This window comes from Cetorhinus maximus, chromosome 9, assembly GCF_964194155.1.
Source record: "Cetorhinus maximus chromosome 9, sCetMax3.hap1.1, whole genome shotgun sequence".
Classification (NCBI taxonomy): domain Eukaryota; kingdom Metazoa; phylum Chordata; class Chondrichthyes; order Lamniformes; family Cetorhinidae; genus Cetorhinus; species Cetorhinus maximus.
The window spans coordinates 9,594,699-9,613,977 of NC_135887.1; the positions used below are offsets into that span (position 1 = coordinate 9,594,699).

The following is a 19,279-nucleotide window of genomic DNA, read 5'->3' on the forward strand; positions in this document are numbered from 1 at the left end:
GCCGTATTGTATGCTCTCTTTAGCTTTTATGCTCTCCCCGACTTCCCTTGTCAGGCATGGTTGCCTCGTCCTCCCTTTAGTATGCTTCTTCTTCCTAGGGATGAATTTTTGCTGTGTCTCCCAAATTACTCCCAGAAACTCCTGCCATTGCTGTTCCACTGTCTTTCCTGCTAGGCTCATCACCCAGTCAATTCTGGCCAGCTCCTCCCTCATGCTTCTGTAGTTGCCTTTATTCAACTGTAATTGAATCCAGCTTTTTCCTCTCAAATTACAGGGTAAATTCTATCATATTATGCTCACTTCCTCCTAAGGGTTCCTTCACCTTAAGCTCCCTTATCAAATCTGCCTCATTACACATCACTAAATCTAGAATTGCCTGTTCCCTAGTGGGCTCCACCACAAGCTGCTCCAAAAAGCCATCTCGTAGACATTCTACAAATTCCTTTTCTTGGGATCCACTACCAACCTGATTTTCCCAGTCTACCTGCATATTGAAATCCCCCATGATCACTGTAACCTTGCCTTTCTTACCCGTCTTTTCTAACTCCTGGTGTATCTTGTGCCCCACATCCTGACTACTGTTCGGAGGCCTGTACATAACTCCCATTATGGTTTTTTTAACCTTTGGGTTCCTCAACTCTACCCACACAGATTCTACATCATCTGTCCCTACGTCATTTCTTGCTATCGATTTAATTTCATTTCTTACCAACAAAGCAACCCCACCTCCTCTGCCAACCTGCCTATCTTTTCGATAGGATGTATATCCTTGGATATTTAGCTCCCAGTCCTGATCCCCTTGCAGCCATGTCTCCGTGATGCCCACCACATCATACCTGCCAATTCCAATCTGCGCCACAAGCTCATTTGCCTTATTTCGTATACTGCGTGCATTCAGATACAGCACCTTCAGTCCTGTATTTCCCATCCCCTTTCTCATTGTCGTCCCTTTATCTGACGTGCTTGAAGTTAGATTCCTAGCCCTTTCCAAACACTCTGTCCTATTTTGTGTTCTGGGGACATTAATAGCCTCTCCTGGGCTCTCCCTCCCCACCCCCCTCCCCCCCAAGCTTTCTAGTTTAAAACCCTGTTGACCACCCTATTTACCCTTTTCGCTAGAACATTGGTCCCAGATCGGTTCAGGTGTGGACCATCCCAACGGTACAGATCCCTCCTGTTCCAATACTGATGCCAGTGCCCCACGAAATGGAAACCCTCTTTCCCACACCACTCCTTTAGCCACGTGTTTACTTCCCTTATTCTCGCGTCCCTATGCCAATTTGCACGTGACTCGGGTAGTAATCCGGAGATTATAACCCTTGAGGACCTGTCCTGAGCTTCCTTATACACATTTCTGTTAAGTGTCAGGTTTCAAGTTTATCATAAAATACAACACAGGCCATAGCCCTCGATAGTCGTTACTTTATTGAAAATAACTCAATGTGCTTAAATGGGAAGGAATTTTCAGAATTTCTCCACATATTTGCTGCTCAGAATCTCAGGCAGACAGCAAATTGCACTTCAACAAATAGTTATGAAGTATTGTCTCAGCATGCTGGTCCTGTGGAAACTGCCTAAGCACACTGTAGAGCTGTTTCTGAAGCAAAGAAAAAAAAGTCCTGCAGGGTACGAAGAATTAATCAGGGTGGGAGGTGTGGAGTACAAACACTGCCACAGACCAGTTCAGCAGTGTGGCCTTTTTCTGTGCTATAACCCAGGTAGTTCTGTGCAAAAAAAAAAAAATAGATTTGCAGGGAAAGATGGGCATAGCTTTGGGAGTCAATAACACCTAAGAAGAAAGAGAGGTCTAGATGGGTCAGAAGTTTGCAAGATCAGAGGGTCAAGAGTGAAGAGTAAAGAGAAGGGCTGAAAGGGAAAGAGAAGGTTGTTAAGTTGAATTGCGCATTTTTCCCCTGGTTCAGTGCACTAAGTGTATGTTTCAAATTGTTGACTACCTTTCAAAATAACATTTTTTAAATGATTTATATCCATGTTTTAAAACAAAAAGCACATTGTGTTGAGCAGTAAATCATCCAGTCACAAGGCAAGCAATTATTGGAGGATTGACAAATAGCCACCTAACAGTTTTAAATCTTGTTCAAAGATTCACTGATGCCATTCATTTTTTAGCTAAAGGGTATTCTTTGATATTGCATAGCTCTGAAAGCATATATTCCTCACTTTATACATACATATTCATTCAGACATCAATCTCTTCAGTTATCAGCTATTCACCCAATGCCACCTTACCTATCATCAAAACAAAATCTTGACTGTCAAGTGCAACTGTCATGTATATGTTCTGATATTGAAGCCTTATCAAGAGAAAACTACTCAAAGGATGACAATGGAAAAAGATCTGCTGAATTGATTTCTGACATTCAAACTCAAAAATGATGATCTGCTCATTAGAAATCAGTGCTGCACTACAAAATTTGGGTCAAATCAATTTGCTTGAAAATATGTAAATGTGGTGAAGAGAAACTACTCTCACTTGCATAGAATCATAGAATGGTTACAGCGTAGGAGGCCATTCAGCCCATCAAGTCTGTGCCAGCTCTCTGCAACAACAATTTAGTTGGTTCCGCGCCCCAACATTTTCGCCGCAGCCCTGAAAATCATTTATCTTCACATGCTTATCCATTTTCCTTTTGAAAGCCATGATTAAATCTGCCTCCACGACCCTCTCAGGCAGTGCATTCTAGATCCTCATGTCATCTTTGGTACTTTTGTCAACCACTTTACATTTGCGTCCTCTGGCACTTGACCCTTCTGTCAATGAGAATCTACTACTTCAATCTATTCTGTCTAGGCCCCCTCATGATTTTGACCACTTCTATCCAATCTCCTCTTAAGCTTCTCTTCCCTAAGGAGAGCGACTCCAGCTTCTTCAATTTCTCCATGTAATTGAAGTCCTTTCTCCCTGGAACCATTTTCATAAATGTTTTCAACACCCACTGTAAGCCTTCACAACTGTTACATAAGAAATAACAGGAGTAGATCATGTGGCTCGTTGTTCCTGTTCTGCCACACATGATTATGGTTGACCATCTGCCTCAATTCCACTTTCCCGCCTGCTCCCCATATCCCTCAATTTCCTGAGACCAAAACTCTGCCTATCTCAGCTTCAAATATATTAAACAAAGGAGCATCCACAACCCTCTGGGGTAGAGAGTTCCAAAGATTCCCAATCCTTTGAGTGAAGAAATTTCTCTTCCTCTTAGTTCCAAATGATAGGCCCCTCATCCTGAGGCTGTGCTGCTGTGTTCTGGATTCCCCAGCCAGGGGAAACAATCTGTGTCTATCCCATCAAGACCCTTCAGAATCATATATGCTTCTTATAAACAATAACTGTTAAGGCAGTTTCTGTGCTTCAGAAGCTCAATGCAAAAAAAATGTTGCCGGAAAGATGACCACAAATTTGGAAGACAAGGAGAGAGAGGTTGAAGATGGGTTAGTAATTTGCAAGGTCAGAGAGTCAAGAATGAAGGCTAAAGAGAAAAGACAAGGTGATATTCTAAATTTATGGCTGGGATCTCAAATTACAGAATCTTTTTACTGCAACAGGTGGACAAAGACTCAGCTTAACATCTCATCTTAAAGTCAGCACTTCCAAAAGTGCACCACTCCCTCAGTACTGCATTAATATGTCAGCCTAAATTATGCACTCAAGTTCTGAAGCGGGCTTTAATCTACAATCTCCTGACTCAAATCAACTGCTAGCAACTGAAACAAATGGACTTAGAGATGTGATAGAAACTTTTGCTGTAGTAGCTAAACCAGGCTTCACTGCTTGTATTATCATTTCCTCCATGTCTTTACCATTAATAAACATTTCAAAGCAACACATTCAATTGAAGAATGTCACTTTTTGGCATGGAACTTACGGATGTAACTCAGAGCTGTCAGAACTAAAATCCTACAATAGAAACATTTGTTGAAATGCAATTTTATCCTCTCAGCATTATGTTGGGGATAACTGGGGATGACTGTGATTCATGACGTAAGAAATAGGAGTGGTAGGCCATTCAGCTCCTCAAGCCTGCCCCGCCATTCAATAAGATCATTGCTGATCTGCCCCAGGCCTCAACTTCTCTTTTGTGCCAGCTCCTCATAGCCCTCAACTCCCCAAAATTTCAAAAATTTATCTACCTCCTCTTTAAATACTTTCAGTGATCTAGCCTCCACAACTCCCTAGGGTAGAAAATTCCAGACGTTCACCACCCTCAGAGAAGAAATTCCTTCGCATCTCAGTTTTAAATGAGTGTGCCCTTATTCTGTAACTATGTTCCCGAGTTCGAGATTCCCCCACTAGTGGAAGCATCTTCTCAACGTCTACCCTGTCAAGCCCCCTCAGAATCTTGTACGTTTCAATAAGATCACCTCATTCTTCTAAACTCTAATGAATAAAGGCCTAAACTGTTTAGCCGTTCTTGATAAGTCAACCCCTTCATCCCAGGAATCAGTCTAGTGAATCTCTTTTGAACTGCCTCCAATGATAGTATATCCTTTCTTAAATACTGGGACCAAAACTGTACACAGTTCTCCAGTTGTAGGCTCACCAACACCTTGTACAGTTGTAACAAGAATTCCCTATTTTTAAACTCCAACCCCCTAGCAAGACAGGCCAAAATTCCATTTGCCTTCTTAATTAGTTGCTGCACCTGCATGCTAACTTTTTGTGTTTCATGCAGAAGAACACCCAGATTCCTCTGGGATGCACTCTTTTAGAGTCTCTCTCCATTTAAATAATAGTCTGCCTTTTGATTCTTCCTACCAAAGTGCATGACCTCTCACTCTCCTACATTGAGCTCCATCTGCCAAGTTTTTGCCTATTCGAGAGTGCAATTAGCATTTGAAAGATCAGACATGTTCTTAGCCAACACTGAAAATGCGTAATTACCGAACTAGGCAACATTTCAGTTGTACTTAGGCAACTAGTGAATTTGTAAAAACATCTTAAACATCTCTTTTTAAGATGTTTCTAATTAGATCACCCAATACTAGAGGGATTGATGCAGCTCATGGACAACTTATCTATATTTTATATATGCAGTGGCAAGTCCAAAGAAACAGTTTTATGTAAACAACTAGTATTTACATAGCACCATTTATGTACAAGGATGTTCTAAGTTAGGATACATTTGATCCTTTGACATTCCCGTGATTTTCCTAAATCAAATCATTTAAATTCACCCTGCAGAAAAACTCTAGAAATAGGGGCTGGTTTCAGGATCATCAATTTGAAGACAAGTATGTAAGCTAACTACTTCTTTTAGCAAGTCTTTGACATAATGGAGGGATCCATCCCTATAGTATCTTGGAGTTAATTGAGGCATCTTTATCTAGGCGATCTATAATCTTTTCAAAAATAAGGTCATCCTACCCTTAGCAAAAGTGTGATAATTGTCATGCAGAGATTGTTCAATGTTATCTTGTTCAACAATCTTTGTTTCAAAGTAAGATACCTGGACGTGGGTGTTATTCTTTAAGTTCTTTGCTAAAATGTAATGAAAATCCCCTCCTCACATGGTTAATGTTCATCCTACCTGTCAGAAGCTACGAGATTTGGAACAACAATATCTTATTATAAATAAAACGCTGTGCTCAATTCTGAAACTGTTTTAGAATGAGATCTAATCATGGCACATCGGGTACACTGGATGACAATCAAATTTGTAGTTCCCCTTATTCTAGCCAAAGCCACCAGCACCCACAATTCCATTTTCAAGCAAGAAACTCAAATTCACAAAAATATAAAACATTCAAAAGGAGATTATATAAACGTTTACGCATCATCAGATATAAACTCATGACAAGAGTTTGAGCAGTACAAACAGCCAAGCCTCTTTCATGAAATGGGATAGCAGTGATATGAAGGTTCAGAGAATATATTTCTAAGAAATGTGGAAGTTCCAATGGTGCAGTGTGATTCCTAATATTTGAATTAAAGTTCAATAAGTTTGGAGTTAATACTCCAAATTTCAAGAATTCTCAAGATAATGGATCCAGTTTCCTGATTAACCCGATGACAATCTCTTCCATTTAAAGTTATAAGCTTTATTTACCTAAAGCTTTCAGGAAACAAAGTATTCCCCAAAAGGGGTCATAATCCTTTAGTTAATAGCTGTGACCATTCAATGGTCAGGCCAGCAACAAAGCTGCGATATAAATATAGCATTGTCAAAAGTGGGTTGACAGACTTCTAATTTTTGGCAACATCATGCTCATTGTGATTAATAACTGCACAATCTCTCAGTCCCCCAATTTACAAAACTATTAGATCAGTATCAATTTGCTAATTGTTTACTAGCAATCATTCTCTTAGATTTGTGATGCAGATATCTGGAATGAGAGCATCAAAAGAACCTGATAAAACCACTGTACTTGCTCGAGTCTGAATAAAGGTAAGTTTTCTGAATTGCAAATATCCCAATACATTTCCTATAGTGCACTGTTTTGCCTCAAAACAGGGAACAATCCTCTTTCAAAAGCCTTGAAAGGTTTGTCTGCAGTCAGAACAATTATCACAATATAACTGATAAAACAGAGACTGTGACAGTATTCAGCTGCAAGCAGCTGGGAGGAAGGAGAGAGAATAAGAAGGTTTAATCTGCGAGTAGGTAGAGGCACAAGGAGATCATCAAGAATAACATAAATGAAAAAAATATATACAGTATTTACATTGTAGAAACAAGGCCCAATTAGTCTATTCTGGTGTTTATGCTCCACACGAGCCTCCTCCCATCCTAACCCAAATATGCAAAGAGCTGTGAGCCAACATGGAGACCTCGCAGTAAAAAGTCAAATTGTAGTGAAGAATAAAAGCTATCATATAGAGCAGATGTAGAAAAGAACCTCTAAAAAGTCATTAAAGGGAGAACTGCGATGAATAGCCTAGCATCCTCTGCCTGAGAGTCAGGCTCCAGTCAGTTTTAGCACCACTAGGTCGAAGTAAGGCTTATCACACACCAATTATTATTTATCTCAAGAATGGTTCAAGCTGGTGCACTGTGTGCTGTAGTATGTTATCATAGGGCATGGATACCTGTTCTCAAATTTAAGTAGATGTTAAGTGCTTTTTCAACAGGACAGAAAAGATAATTTAAGTCAGAAAGTGAATGAAGTCAGCCTGTGTGCCTAATTTAGTTACATAGCAGCACTGGCAGAATGCCCTGGTGGTGGTCCTGGCAAGCTCTCTTCAGATAGAAAAACAGTGTTATTGAACATTTCATTACAACAAAGGTTGACTCTGCTTCTAACTGCATTTACTTAATAGGAATGACTGCACAAAAGGAAGACTACATAAGGGAGTGTTCTTTCTGAACGTCTCCTATATTTGGCTCTCAGTGAGATAGCCAAGAGGCTCAGCAAACAAAATGCGCTGTAAATAAAAATAGTCTTTGCCACTGTGAAGAGACTCGAGCAGTTTAAATAAGGTTTACAGCAGACTTTTCCCAGTGTACTGCGATGTGTTACAATGTCAGAGTTCCTGTAAACAAAATACAATATATCTGAGCAGTCTCAAAATTTAGAAGAATTGTTTAAAAACGATTGTTTAAAGACAATTTGACATCTATGGTCTAAAAAAACCCCAATACCACTATTTCATTATATGTAATTGACATTTCCTTAGGAAACTACAATTAACATATGGTTACAGCAGAGGCTATAGGGCAGCTTGAGCGCAATTTTCTTGGGTCAAGAAATTTATATCAAGATGTATGTACATTTTAATGAACTACAGCGAACAAATATTTCAAATGTGAAAGAACACAGCAGTTTATTTCAATGGCTTTTATTGAGGCAAAATAATTCTGACTTTAAAATTCAAATGATATTCATTACTGCAGACAATTCATGAAGCATATGAAATCAGATGTGGATTGTAAACTAAACAGGAGTATATTTAACAGATAATACCAGTAATGTCTGTTAATTGCTGACGAGTTAAAAATATTTGCATTCTACTTGGTCAATTTAGTCGTACTTCATACTAATCTGCAGATATATATCCTCAAGTATTATGCAATCTAAAGCCTGAAGCACTTCTAGATTTTGAATTATACCACCACAAAAAAAAGCTACTGAATCTCAAACAATACTAAAATAATTATGGCAGGTGCATTCCAAGGTTCTAGAAAGGCAGCTGAGGTGTATCTTTCAGTGGCATTTTGTCTGCTTCTAACAGAAGGAGAAAGCTTCTAAACACAACTGACAACCTAACTAAAATCACACACTGCCCAAATCTCAAGCATATGTGCTTAATCGTTTCCAAACAAGACCACGGTGCAGATCAGGCATGCTGACATTTAACAAAGCTGTTGGAACACCCAAATACTGTTCAGGGGGAAGGAACAGCAACAGATTTTTCTTTTCACTTTGCACAATGGCAGTGTGTGTTATACTATTAAAATTGATATAAATATCCTGTTCAAAATACATATATAGATTATTTCAATTGACTGAATAATCTTACTTCTGTAGCTAAACTATTTCTTGAACACATTAAAATTGTACAAAGTTCTTTTGAAAAAATAATCTGTATTTACACTCTTTATAAATTCTCAGTTGTTCCACCTTAACCCCATTTTTAGGTGTTGATTTTTAAGTTAGTGTTTTTCTCATTGTCAATGGAACAAAGGAGGGTTATTTGTGCTAAATCTAATTAAAGGAGTGGGGAAAAGACCTGGTCTCTCATTCGCCATTCCATTGTCCTGAACGAGTTGAAAATGTAAGAATGCCTTTTTGAAGGTACAGTGCCCAAAATTACTGAAAACATTTAAAATCCTAGTTTCACCAAGGACCTCCTTCTGACCGATACTATTAAGATCAGCAACTTGGTGCTGATAATTGCATTGGAAGGGCCAAAGCCCTTAGCACTTAACACATAGCATTTTTCCTCAAATAGGTTTAAATAATTCAAATTTGAGACCACAGAGATAAACTTATTTGCAACATTGCTTTTGCTTTGAAAAAAAAATTAAACTATCCTTTCAATGCACCCAAGTAAAATTATCAGAACGTCACCTTAGCAGAGAGGAAAAAAGAATTTTGTCTTGCAACAAAACAGTTACCTAAACAAATAAAAATATATCTTACTTGTGCTCATTGAGGTGAGAAATATTACTGCTGGGTTAAAGGGACTTTTCACTTTCATATGCCCAGCAATATTAGCACCTACAAACCTCATTCTACTTCAGCGTATCAACCTCAGAGGAACACACTGTATTTTACCAGTGTAACATTTCCCTCTTGGTCCATACCAACTTTCTCCTAGTCCCTTTCAATGGGATAGCTAATTTAGTGAAAGTCTGTGCCATTGGCCCATGCCCCATAGGAACTGAATGAAGGTTATTCATAAATATTTCACATATAGGAATTATGTAGCCAAAACCTAGTGTTTACCAAATGATCCTGGAATCAGTTTTTTTGAATAGAGACATGTAGAAAAGAATAGTTTCACAATTTTTGGATTGGATAGTATAGTTTAGTAATATTTATTAAAAATTACTTTTTAATAAGCTAAAGGCGACTCCAATTTGTTCAGAATAATGCAATGACTTATAGTTCATCATATTAGCATCATGGAACATTTGTAAAAGATTGAAGAAACAAAAAAAAGAGAAAGAAAAAACAGAACTTGGGACAAAATAGTAGAAATCACTCTACCAGCTTTATTCCAGGGATGAACTTGGAACAAATTTTAAGCTTACATTTAACGAATACCTTGTACTTACTTAGAAATGGGAATAACAAATATTGTTCATGCGACATTACCTGATTGTATCCTCTATCAGCCGATCTGAGCTGCAAAAGAAAGGGAGAAAAATCAATACAATGAGAATAATATCTCGTTATATAAAGTTACATTTCTCCTTTGGTTTTGCCATCTCAAATGCCACATGTTGCATTATAAACTAATGAGAAATAGGTTGACCCATGGCATTGCCAGCATAAGTAGTTCACAATTTCATCTTTGCTCCAGCAGAATGCAAGAGAGAGTGTGACAAGAAACCAACTGCACAGAAGCACCCCAGGCTATTTTTGCATACCTCCTATTATCTGGTTTTGGAGTAACAGTGAGGGTAGCCTGGGATCTATTCTCAGGAAACCAAAGATGAAATACCGTGCCAAAACATGGCTTTACTTTCCCTCTTCTGCCTACCCTCCTCTGCAAAAATAAAATCCATGAACGAGGTGTATGAGAGGGATAGAAGCAGAATGTTATCTAGTAGCAGTGTGTCAAACTTTGCTGAAAGTGACCAAAGCATCTCAAGGACAACAGTACTCAGTGACAACTCCTTGTTCAACACTCTCATTGAGCAACAGTCTCCATTCTTTACTAATCCAGCCAAATGCATCTCTCCTTTTCCCAAGCAGATTAAAACTGGTGCTCCAACTCTTCTGAAATGTACAAGCCACGCTTCCAGAATAGTTGCAGGGAACATCTATAATCTCTTATTTAAAATTCTATGCTTCTAACCGCATTGGAATACTTGTTAAATGGGAACAATTTTGCTTAGTTTCTTATTAAGCCCACATGGGGGTTGAGCAAATCTGCAAACCATTGTTTGAGGAATAGCTGTTAACTACACCACAAAGTGCATGTAAAATTAAACAGCATAGCTAATAGAGATTCTCAATCATACTATAACTATAGGAACATAGAAAATAGGAGGAATAGGCCATTCGGCCCTTGGAGCCTGCTCCGCCATTCATCATGATCATGGCTGATCATCCAACTCAATAGCCCGCTCCCACTTTCTCCCCATATCCTTTGATCCCTTTTGCCCCAAGAGCTATATCCTTCTTGAAAACATACAATGTTTTGGCCTCAACTACTTTCTGTGGTAGCAAATTCCACAGGTTCACCACTCTCTGGGTGAAGAAATTTCTCACCTCAGTCCTAAATGGTCTACCCCGTTTCCTCAGACTGTGACCCCTGGTTCTGGACTCCCCCACCATTGGGGACATCCTTCCTGCATCTACCCTGTCTAGTCCTGTTAGAATTTTAAAGGTTTCTATGAGATCCCCCTCATTCTTCTGAACTCCAGTGAATATAATCCTAAACAACTCAATCTCTCATATGTCAGTCCCGCCATCCCAGGAATTAGTCTGGTAAACCTTTGCTGCACTCCCTCTATAGCAAGAACATCCTTCCTCAGATAAGGAGACCAAAACTGCACACAATATTCCAGGTGTGGTCTCACCAAGGCCCTGTATAATTGCAGCAAGACATCCCTGCTCCTGTACTCGAATCCTCTTGCTATGAAGGCCAACATACCATTTGCCTTCTTTACCGCCTGCTGCACCTGCATGCTTACCTTCAGCGACTGGTGTACAAGGACACCCAGGTCTCGTTGCACATTCCCCCTCTCTCAATTTATAGCCATTCAGATAATAATCTACCTTCCTGTTTTTGCTACCAAAGTGGATAACCTCACATTTATCCACATTATACTGCATCTGCCATGCATTTGCCCACTCACTCAACTTGTCCAAATCACACTGAAGCATCTCTGCATCCTCCTCACAGCTCACCCTCCCACCCTGCTTTGTGTCATCTGCAAATTTGGAGATATTACATTTAGTTCCCTCATCTAAATCATTAATATATATTGTGAATAGCTGGGGTCCCAGCACCGATCCCTGCGGTACCCCACTAGTCACTGCCTGCCATTCGGAAAAATACCTGTTTATTCCTGCTTTTTGTTTCCTGTCTGCCAACCAGTTTTCTATCCGTCACAACACACTACCCCCAATCTCATGCACTTTAATTTTACACGCCAATCTCTTATGTGGGACTTTGTCGAAAGCCTTCTGAAAGTCCAAATAAACCTCATCCACTGGCTTTCCCTCATCAACTCTACTAGTTACATCCTCAAAAAATTCCAGTAGATTCGTCAAGCATGATTTCCCTTTCATAAATCCATGCTCTGTCCGATTCTGCCACTGTTTTCCAAGTGCTCAGCTGTTAAATCTTTTATAATGTACTCTAGAATTTCCCCTAACTTGATGTTGCCACTATTGATGTACCAGGTTAATGTGCATGTAAGATAAATTATGCATCTTTCGATGAACCCTAGAACATAAGAAAAAGTGAGAGGTAAAATGGATGGAGGATGTCAGCAATCATTCACAGACAATCATTCACAGACTGTGTGTGTTGGGTTAGCAATGCAGTAGAGACAGAACAGCAACAATGCAAAAAAACTTATAAACTACAAATGAAAACAGCAAATGCAGCAAGTGTACAGGAGGTCCATCAGTATCTGAAAAAGATAACACAGGTAACATTGAGGCGGTGGTGTAGTGGTATTGTCACTGGACTAGCAATCCAGAGGCCCAGGGTAATCCTCTGGGGACCCAGGTTCAAATCCCAAACATGGCAAATGGTGGAAGTTGAATCCAATAAAAATCTGGAATTCAAAAAGTTAAATGATCATGGAACCATTGTCAATTGTCGTAAAACCCCATCTGGTTCATTAATGCCCTTTAGGGAAGGAAATCTGCCGTCTTCACATGGTCTGGCCTCCACACCCACAGCAATGGGTCCCACTGCCAGCAGCAGCACCAGGCATACCTAAAAATGAGGTGTCAACCTGAGGAGCATCCCCAGCATCTCAGATGCCAGTCTTCAGCCAATTCAATTCACTCCATGGGATATCAAGAAACTACTGAAGGCACCGGATACTGCAAAGGCTATGGGCTCTGACAATATTCCAGCAATAGTACGCCGCGCCCCTAGCTAAGCTGTTCTAGTACAGCTAGAACACTGGCATCTACCTGGCAATGTGGAAAATTGCCCAGGTATATCCTGCACACAAAAAGCAGGACAAAATCAACCCGGCCAATTACTGCCCCATCAGTCTACTCTCCATCATCAATAAATTCATAAAAGGGATCATCAACAGTGCTATCAAGTAGCACTTGCTTAGCAATAACCTGCTCACTGACACTCAGTTTGGGTTCCGACAGGGTGACTCAGCTCCTGACCTCATTACAGTCTTAGTTGAAACATGGACAAAACAGCTGAACTCCCGGGGTTAGAGTGACTGCCCTTGACATCAAGTCAGCATTTGACAAAGAGTAACATCAAGGACCCCTCGCAAAACTGGAGTCAAAGGGAATCAGGGGGGAAACTCTCCACTGGTTGGACATACCTAGCACAAAGGAAGGTTGTGGTTGTTGGAGGACAATCATCTCAGTCCCAGGACATCACAGCAGGAATTCCTCAGGGTAGAGTCCTCAGCCCAACCATCTTCAGCTCCTTCGTCAATGACCTCCCTTCCACCATAAAGTCAGAAGCGGGGATGTTCACTGATGATTGCACAATGTTCAGCACCATTCACCGCTCCTCAGATACTGAAGCAGTCCATGTCCAAATGAAGCAAGACCTGGTCAATATCCAGGCTTGGGCTGACAAGTGGCAAGTTACATTCGGGCCACACAAGTGCCAGGCAATGACCATCTCCAACAAGAGAGAATCTAACTATTGCCCCTTGACATTCAATGGTATTAGCATAGCTGAATCCTCCACTATCAACATCCTGGGGATTACCATTGACCAGAAACTGAACTGGGCCAGCCATATAAATACTGCAGATACAAGAGCAGGTCAGAGGCTGGGAATCCTGTGGCGGGTAATTCACCTCGACTCCCCAAAGCCTGTCCACCATCTACAAGGCACAAGTCAGGACTGTGATGTAATACTCTCTCTGCTTGCCTGGATGAGTGCAGCTCCAACAACACTCAAGAGCCTTGACACCATCTAGGACAAAGCAGCCTGCTTGATGTTTGTGGATGGGGTACCATTCATTCCCTCCACCACCGATGAACAGTGGCAGAAGTGTGTGCCATCTACAAGATACACTGCAGAAACTCACCAAGACTCCTTAGGCAGCACCTTCCAAACCCACGTACGCTACCATATAGAAGGACATGGGCAGCAAACACATGGGAACGCTACCACCTGGAAGTTCCCCTCCAAGCCACTCACCATCCTGACTTGGGATGGGCAATAAAAGCTGGCCTAGCCAGTGACACCCACATCCCATAAATAAAAAAACCCAGAAAACACCTACATGACAGGATGGGAGAGGAAACCAGGTTGTGTGGGGGAAAGAGAGGGGAAAAAAGCAGTTGAGGAAAAGCCAAAGAGACTGTAATAATCAAGAGAAAATGAGTGAATCAAATAACCTGAAAGCTGTTTCATTGAGTAAGAGTCTTTCATATGATACAAAAGACCTCATATGGCAAACTCAAAGAACATGCAACTAGCTAAGAGAACGAAAAGCACAGGAAAAGACATGATTCCAGAACTGAGAAAAAAAAACAAGCCAACAACACCTGCACAGTAGCTACATTCTGAAGGAACACTTCAAATTGCCTCGGGACCCAGGTGACGACAGACTCCCCCAACTACTCCAGCACCACTGCTGAAAACTAACTAGGGGAATACAATAAACGTCTCAAGTTACTAAAGGCTAGATCAGAGAACTTTGGATTGCCAAGGAAAAAAACGAGACGCTATTCCGAAAGGTTCTTTTGAGATTGGTTGGAGCTGTGCAGGAGGCCAAAGATGCGATAGCTTAAGAGAGGGAATGGGAACAGCATTAAGTAGCTCAGGGTCATATGAGGGTTGAGTGGAAATGTTTAACAAGGAGCTATGTTTTCTTTTAGACCATAAGACGCAGGAGAAGTAGGCCGTTCGGCCCATCGAGTCTGCTCCGCCATTCAATGAGATCATGGCTGATCTGATAATTCTCAACTCCACTTTCCTGCCTTTTCCCCATAACCCTTGATTCCCTTACTGATTAAAATTCTGTCCCTCAGCCTTGAATATATTTAACGACCCAGCCTCTAGAGCCCTCTACGGTAAAGAATTCCGCAGATTTGCTACCCTCTGAGAGAAGAAATTCCTCCTCATCTCGGTCTTAAATAGCCGACTCCTTACTCTGAGATAATGCCCTCTGGTCCTAGACTCTCCCACAAGAGGAAACAACCTCTTAGCATCTACCCTGTCAAGCCCCTTAAGAATCTTATAAGTTTCATTGAGGTCGTCTCTCATTCTTCTAACCTTCAATGAGTATAGGCCCAACCTGCTCAACCTCTCCTCATAAGAAAATCCCTTCCTGCCCAGGATCAACCTAATGGACCTTCTCTGGGCTGCCCCAAATGCCAGTATATCTTTCCTTAGCTGGTCACAGTATTCTAGGTGTGGTCTAACTAGTGTCTTGTGTAGTTTTAGCAAGACTTCTCTATTTTTATACTCCATTCCCTTTGAAATAAAGGCCAACATTCCGTTTGCCTTCCCTATTATGTTGAACTTGTACATTAGCTTTTTGAGATTCATGCACAAGGACTCCCGAATCCCTATGAGCTGTAGTTTTCTGCAGTCTTTCTCCATTTAAATAATATTCAGCTCCTCTATTCTTCCTGCCAAAGTGCATAACCTCACATTTTCCCACATTAAATTCCATCTGCCAAGTTTTTGCCCACTCATTTAACCTGTCTATATGCCTCTGTAGGCTCTTTGCGTCATCCTCACCACTTTCCTTCCCACCTACTTTTGTGTCATCCACAAACTTGGCAATAGTGCATTCAATTCCCTCATCCAAGTCATTAATATATATTGTAACCCAATATAGGGTAGATTAATCTGTGAGCAAAGAATACTATATACTAACTAGAATGGAGGATGCACATGTAAATTGCTGACTCATACAAGAGCGTTTAGTGCCTCTGAATTGGCGTGTGAAGAGGTGACTGGATTGGTGTTATATCTGTTGCAATTTACCCAGAAAGAGCTGGAGGTGGTCAGCTGGAAGTTAGGATGGGGAAAGAATGAAGGGGGTTGTCCCAGAGGGAATGGTCACTCTGTAAAATAGAGTGGGGGGGGGGGGAAAGAAGGGTAAACAAGATTTTTCTTGAGATCAAGAGGAGAAACGGCCTGCCAAATGCAAAGGCTGGTGGCATGGAAGATGACTACAATGGGAGCTCTGCCATATTTCACTATTCTAACCAGCAGCTTGAGATTAACAGCTCCCAGATATCAGCTATGTGCGGCCATGTCATCAAACAGTCTATTTTAAACCCATGTTTCAGGTACATGGCTTTTTTTTTGAATGTCTTTTATCTTGGCTGATGTGCAAAATACTACTGGACGGCTAACAGTGTTACAATGCAAAATTAAGAACAGTAAAATTTTCAGTGCTGTACTGGCATTGACACATTCCATCCACCTTATGACATTTCAGCATTGCTTTGCACATTTATGTATTGTTCTAGTGCCACATTCAGCCAATGACTATCTCCTTTTGTGGCAAACAGTAAAAAAAAAGACAAAGGGGTTACTAACTTTATAAATGAAGTGCAAATCCCTACAATGGCTTCCCCCTTTTATTGTTCCCTTTTATAAATGCAAGCTATTGTTGTGGCCCAATATCATTGAAATGTGCTGAGTTTGAGTAGAAATTAACACACGAATCAGATCACTCAAGCTATGTTTAGTTAAAAATTCTATATTCCAAATCATTGATTGCAGTACTACAATAATACTGCATGGCCAAACCTGATGTCTCAGCTCACTGAGCATGGAAACAAAAGGTGAAGAGGTGAACATATGTTTCAATTTGGTGAACATTTGGTGTAGTTAACATTGTTGTACTTTTCCTTAAGGATTTTATATTCAATTTTATTGTGAGACTTAACTTCAGTAGGAAGCAGAAATGGACAAATTAGGATATTAGAAGTGCAAGCATCATGAATTCCTTAGATCATGACAATTAAGAGTTTCCATGCACAGCCTAGACACCCTAAATGTATTTTCTGCTGACAGGCCACACTATCAGTCATGCCCAATCTAATTCTCATTAAGCTAAATATCACAATACAAATTATGCCACTTTGCACTGCTCAGTTTTCACTGTTAACAATATAATGATGTAAACCATCTGCTCCCAAGTACATTCAAATGTTATTGTAGCCATTGACTTAAAGGAAGTCACAATGCAAAGCTTCAACACTTTATCTGATAAATGTCTGTTACAGGTCACTGAATTAGAATTAATACTTCTCAGTCATTACCTCAGTTCTTACTTCACAAATAAGCAGTCATTAAAATACAGGTGAGTCAAGGGTGGATGCAAAAACCTTTGCTGGGCATATTTGGTTTTATAGGACAACTTGCAGGTTAAATATAGTGACACCACTATTCCTGGCCAGAATGGGGATAATTGGTAATTGCCTCGTCAATCATGCCTGGAGACTGCACTGCTGGGAGTGACTGGAACTGGTTATATGCACACAGTTTTGCTGGAGAAATAAACTTGCTTTTATCTGAAGACATTTCAGTGTCAACCACAAATTTTCTTTGCTGCACACTCTTAATACTTTTCTTTGTTTTGCTGTTTTGATTAGTAATGTCGCAGGCAGAACTTGTGTGTACCTTTTTATTGCTGGTCATCAGTAAGTTAGTATGTAACCGGTCTGTGTTTTCTTACCCTTGGAGTGTGCCCCAATTAAATAATTCAGCAGCAAGATTTTAAGTTTAAAAATAAAGGAGGTTGTTTATTAGCGCACACTCACCCCAAAATGACGCAACATTTCACTCACTTGCCCCACATGCACACTCACATCCACAAAGATTAGATACAGATGAAGGTAATATACTGTTAGGGCTTATAATTATCTCAGTCTCTTTCATGGCAGGCCTGCAGTTTCTTAGATGCAGCTGATACTTGGTAGTTAAGTCGAAGGTCTTGCAAAGTGAAGGATTATCAGCAGGCTGTGAACTCTCTTGGATTTGAATTTCTAAGAGGCTGGTTTTCAGGTGAACTTTAACGGGGACAGGTTGAGGGGAGTCCTTTTCTTTCTGTTGGAATCTCCCACTTTCAAGGTATTTACTGTTAATTACCTTGACCGCCTTATGGTTTGCAGCTAATTTGGTGGCTTTGATGGAACTCACTCACTATCTGCAAGCAATTGATAATACTCTTTTGAATTTGTTTCATGACAAGGCATTGATTCAACAATCAGTCTGGAGATTCCTTTTGTTACCTTGTAACAGGGGGGAGGTTTCAATCCACAAAAGTAGTCAGGTGTCCATTCGACAGTTTTAAAAAATATAAAGCATTAATTGAGAAGTCCATAATATACGAGAATATGACAGTAAATAAAACTGACTTGCTGTAAAATAGACAGTGAGAGAGTCCGGCCCTCCCTCAACTCCCTGGCTGATGCAGTAGACACTCAATAGACACTTGTAACAAAGGAAATAGAAGTGGTAGACAAGGAGGCAGACTTAACAATGGCAATATACTTGTTTATAAAAGGAAGGCGACTTTATTATGCAAAACACAGCTTTTTAAAAAAAGTGTTACCAACTAAAATTACCATTTCAATTGAAATCAACATTACAGAGGAATGATCAAAAAGTGTTTAATTATTAAACATCTGCACAGGTCAAGACACTATTAATGATCATAAATAACAATGTTTTTCTACAAGAACCTACAACAGAGTTCAGAGTGATCTCTCCAGCAGGGTTACTTGTCCTTAGCAAAAACAGAATTACTTGGAAAAACTCAGCAGGTCTGGCAGCATCGGTGGAGAAGAAAAGAGTCGACGTTTCGAATCCTCACGACCCTTCAACAGAACTGTTGAAGGGTCGTGAGGACTCGAAACGTCGACTCTTTTCTTCTCCACCGATGCTGCCAGACCTGCTGAGTTTTTCCAGGTAATTCTGTTTTTGTCTTGGATTTCCAGCATCTGCAGTAGTTTTTTGTTTTTACTTGTCCTTAGGATGTTGAACATCTTATGCATGAGAAGGAAGAGACAATTAGAATGTATGCATACTTTGGCTTGTTATTCTACAACTCCTTGTGGTGAATGCAACAGGCACTGGCCTGAGAGCAGACTGCCCAGCTTTTCAACTGGGATTAAAAGCACAATGGGAGACTCAGAATTGCAAAGAACATCTTACATATCAAAAAATAAATTCATCTTGTATAATTAAATGTAGCACAAACAAATCCTTTAATATTGGTGGGAAGGTTTTACATAGTAAACTCACTCAAAATTTATAATCTACACACCAGATTCTCCAAAGGAAAATAATTTCAACGTGCATGGTTTTAAGAATCATCTGAGGACAAAACTGAAATGTATTTTTTTAACACTTGGTCATCTATAATTAACAGCAATGCTATAAAAAAAACCATTACAAGATGACAACATTAAACAATATCTAAATCAAATGAATGCAACAAGTAAC

At 40.2% G+C, this 19,279-nt stretch overlaps 1 protein-coding gene across 3 annotated transcripts in view; it reads right to left on the bottom strand.

Annotated features, from left to right (window-relative positions):
- The window catches only part of gosr1 (golgi SNAP receptor complex member 1), a 121,884-nt gene that overhangs the window by 15,735 nt on the left and 86,870 nt on the right, over positions 1–19,279 (bottom strand). For all 3 annotated transcript variants that reach the window (XM_078548016.1, XM_078548015.1, XM_078548017.1), the window contains exon 7: positions 9,781–9,810. In XM_078548016.1, coding sequence (XP_078404142.1) covers positions 9,781–9,810 — 30 coding nt within the window. The remainder of the gene's footprint in view (positions 1–9,780; positions 9,811–19,279) is intronic.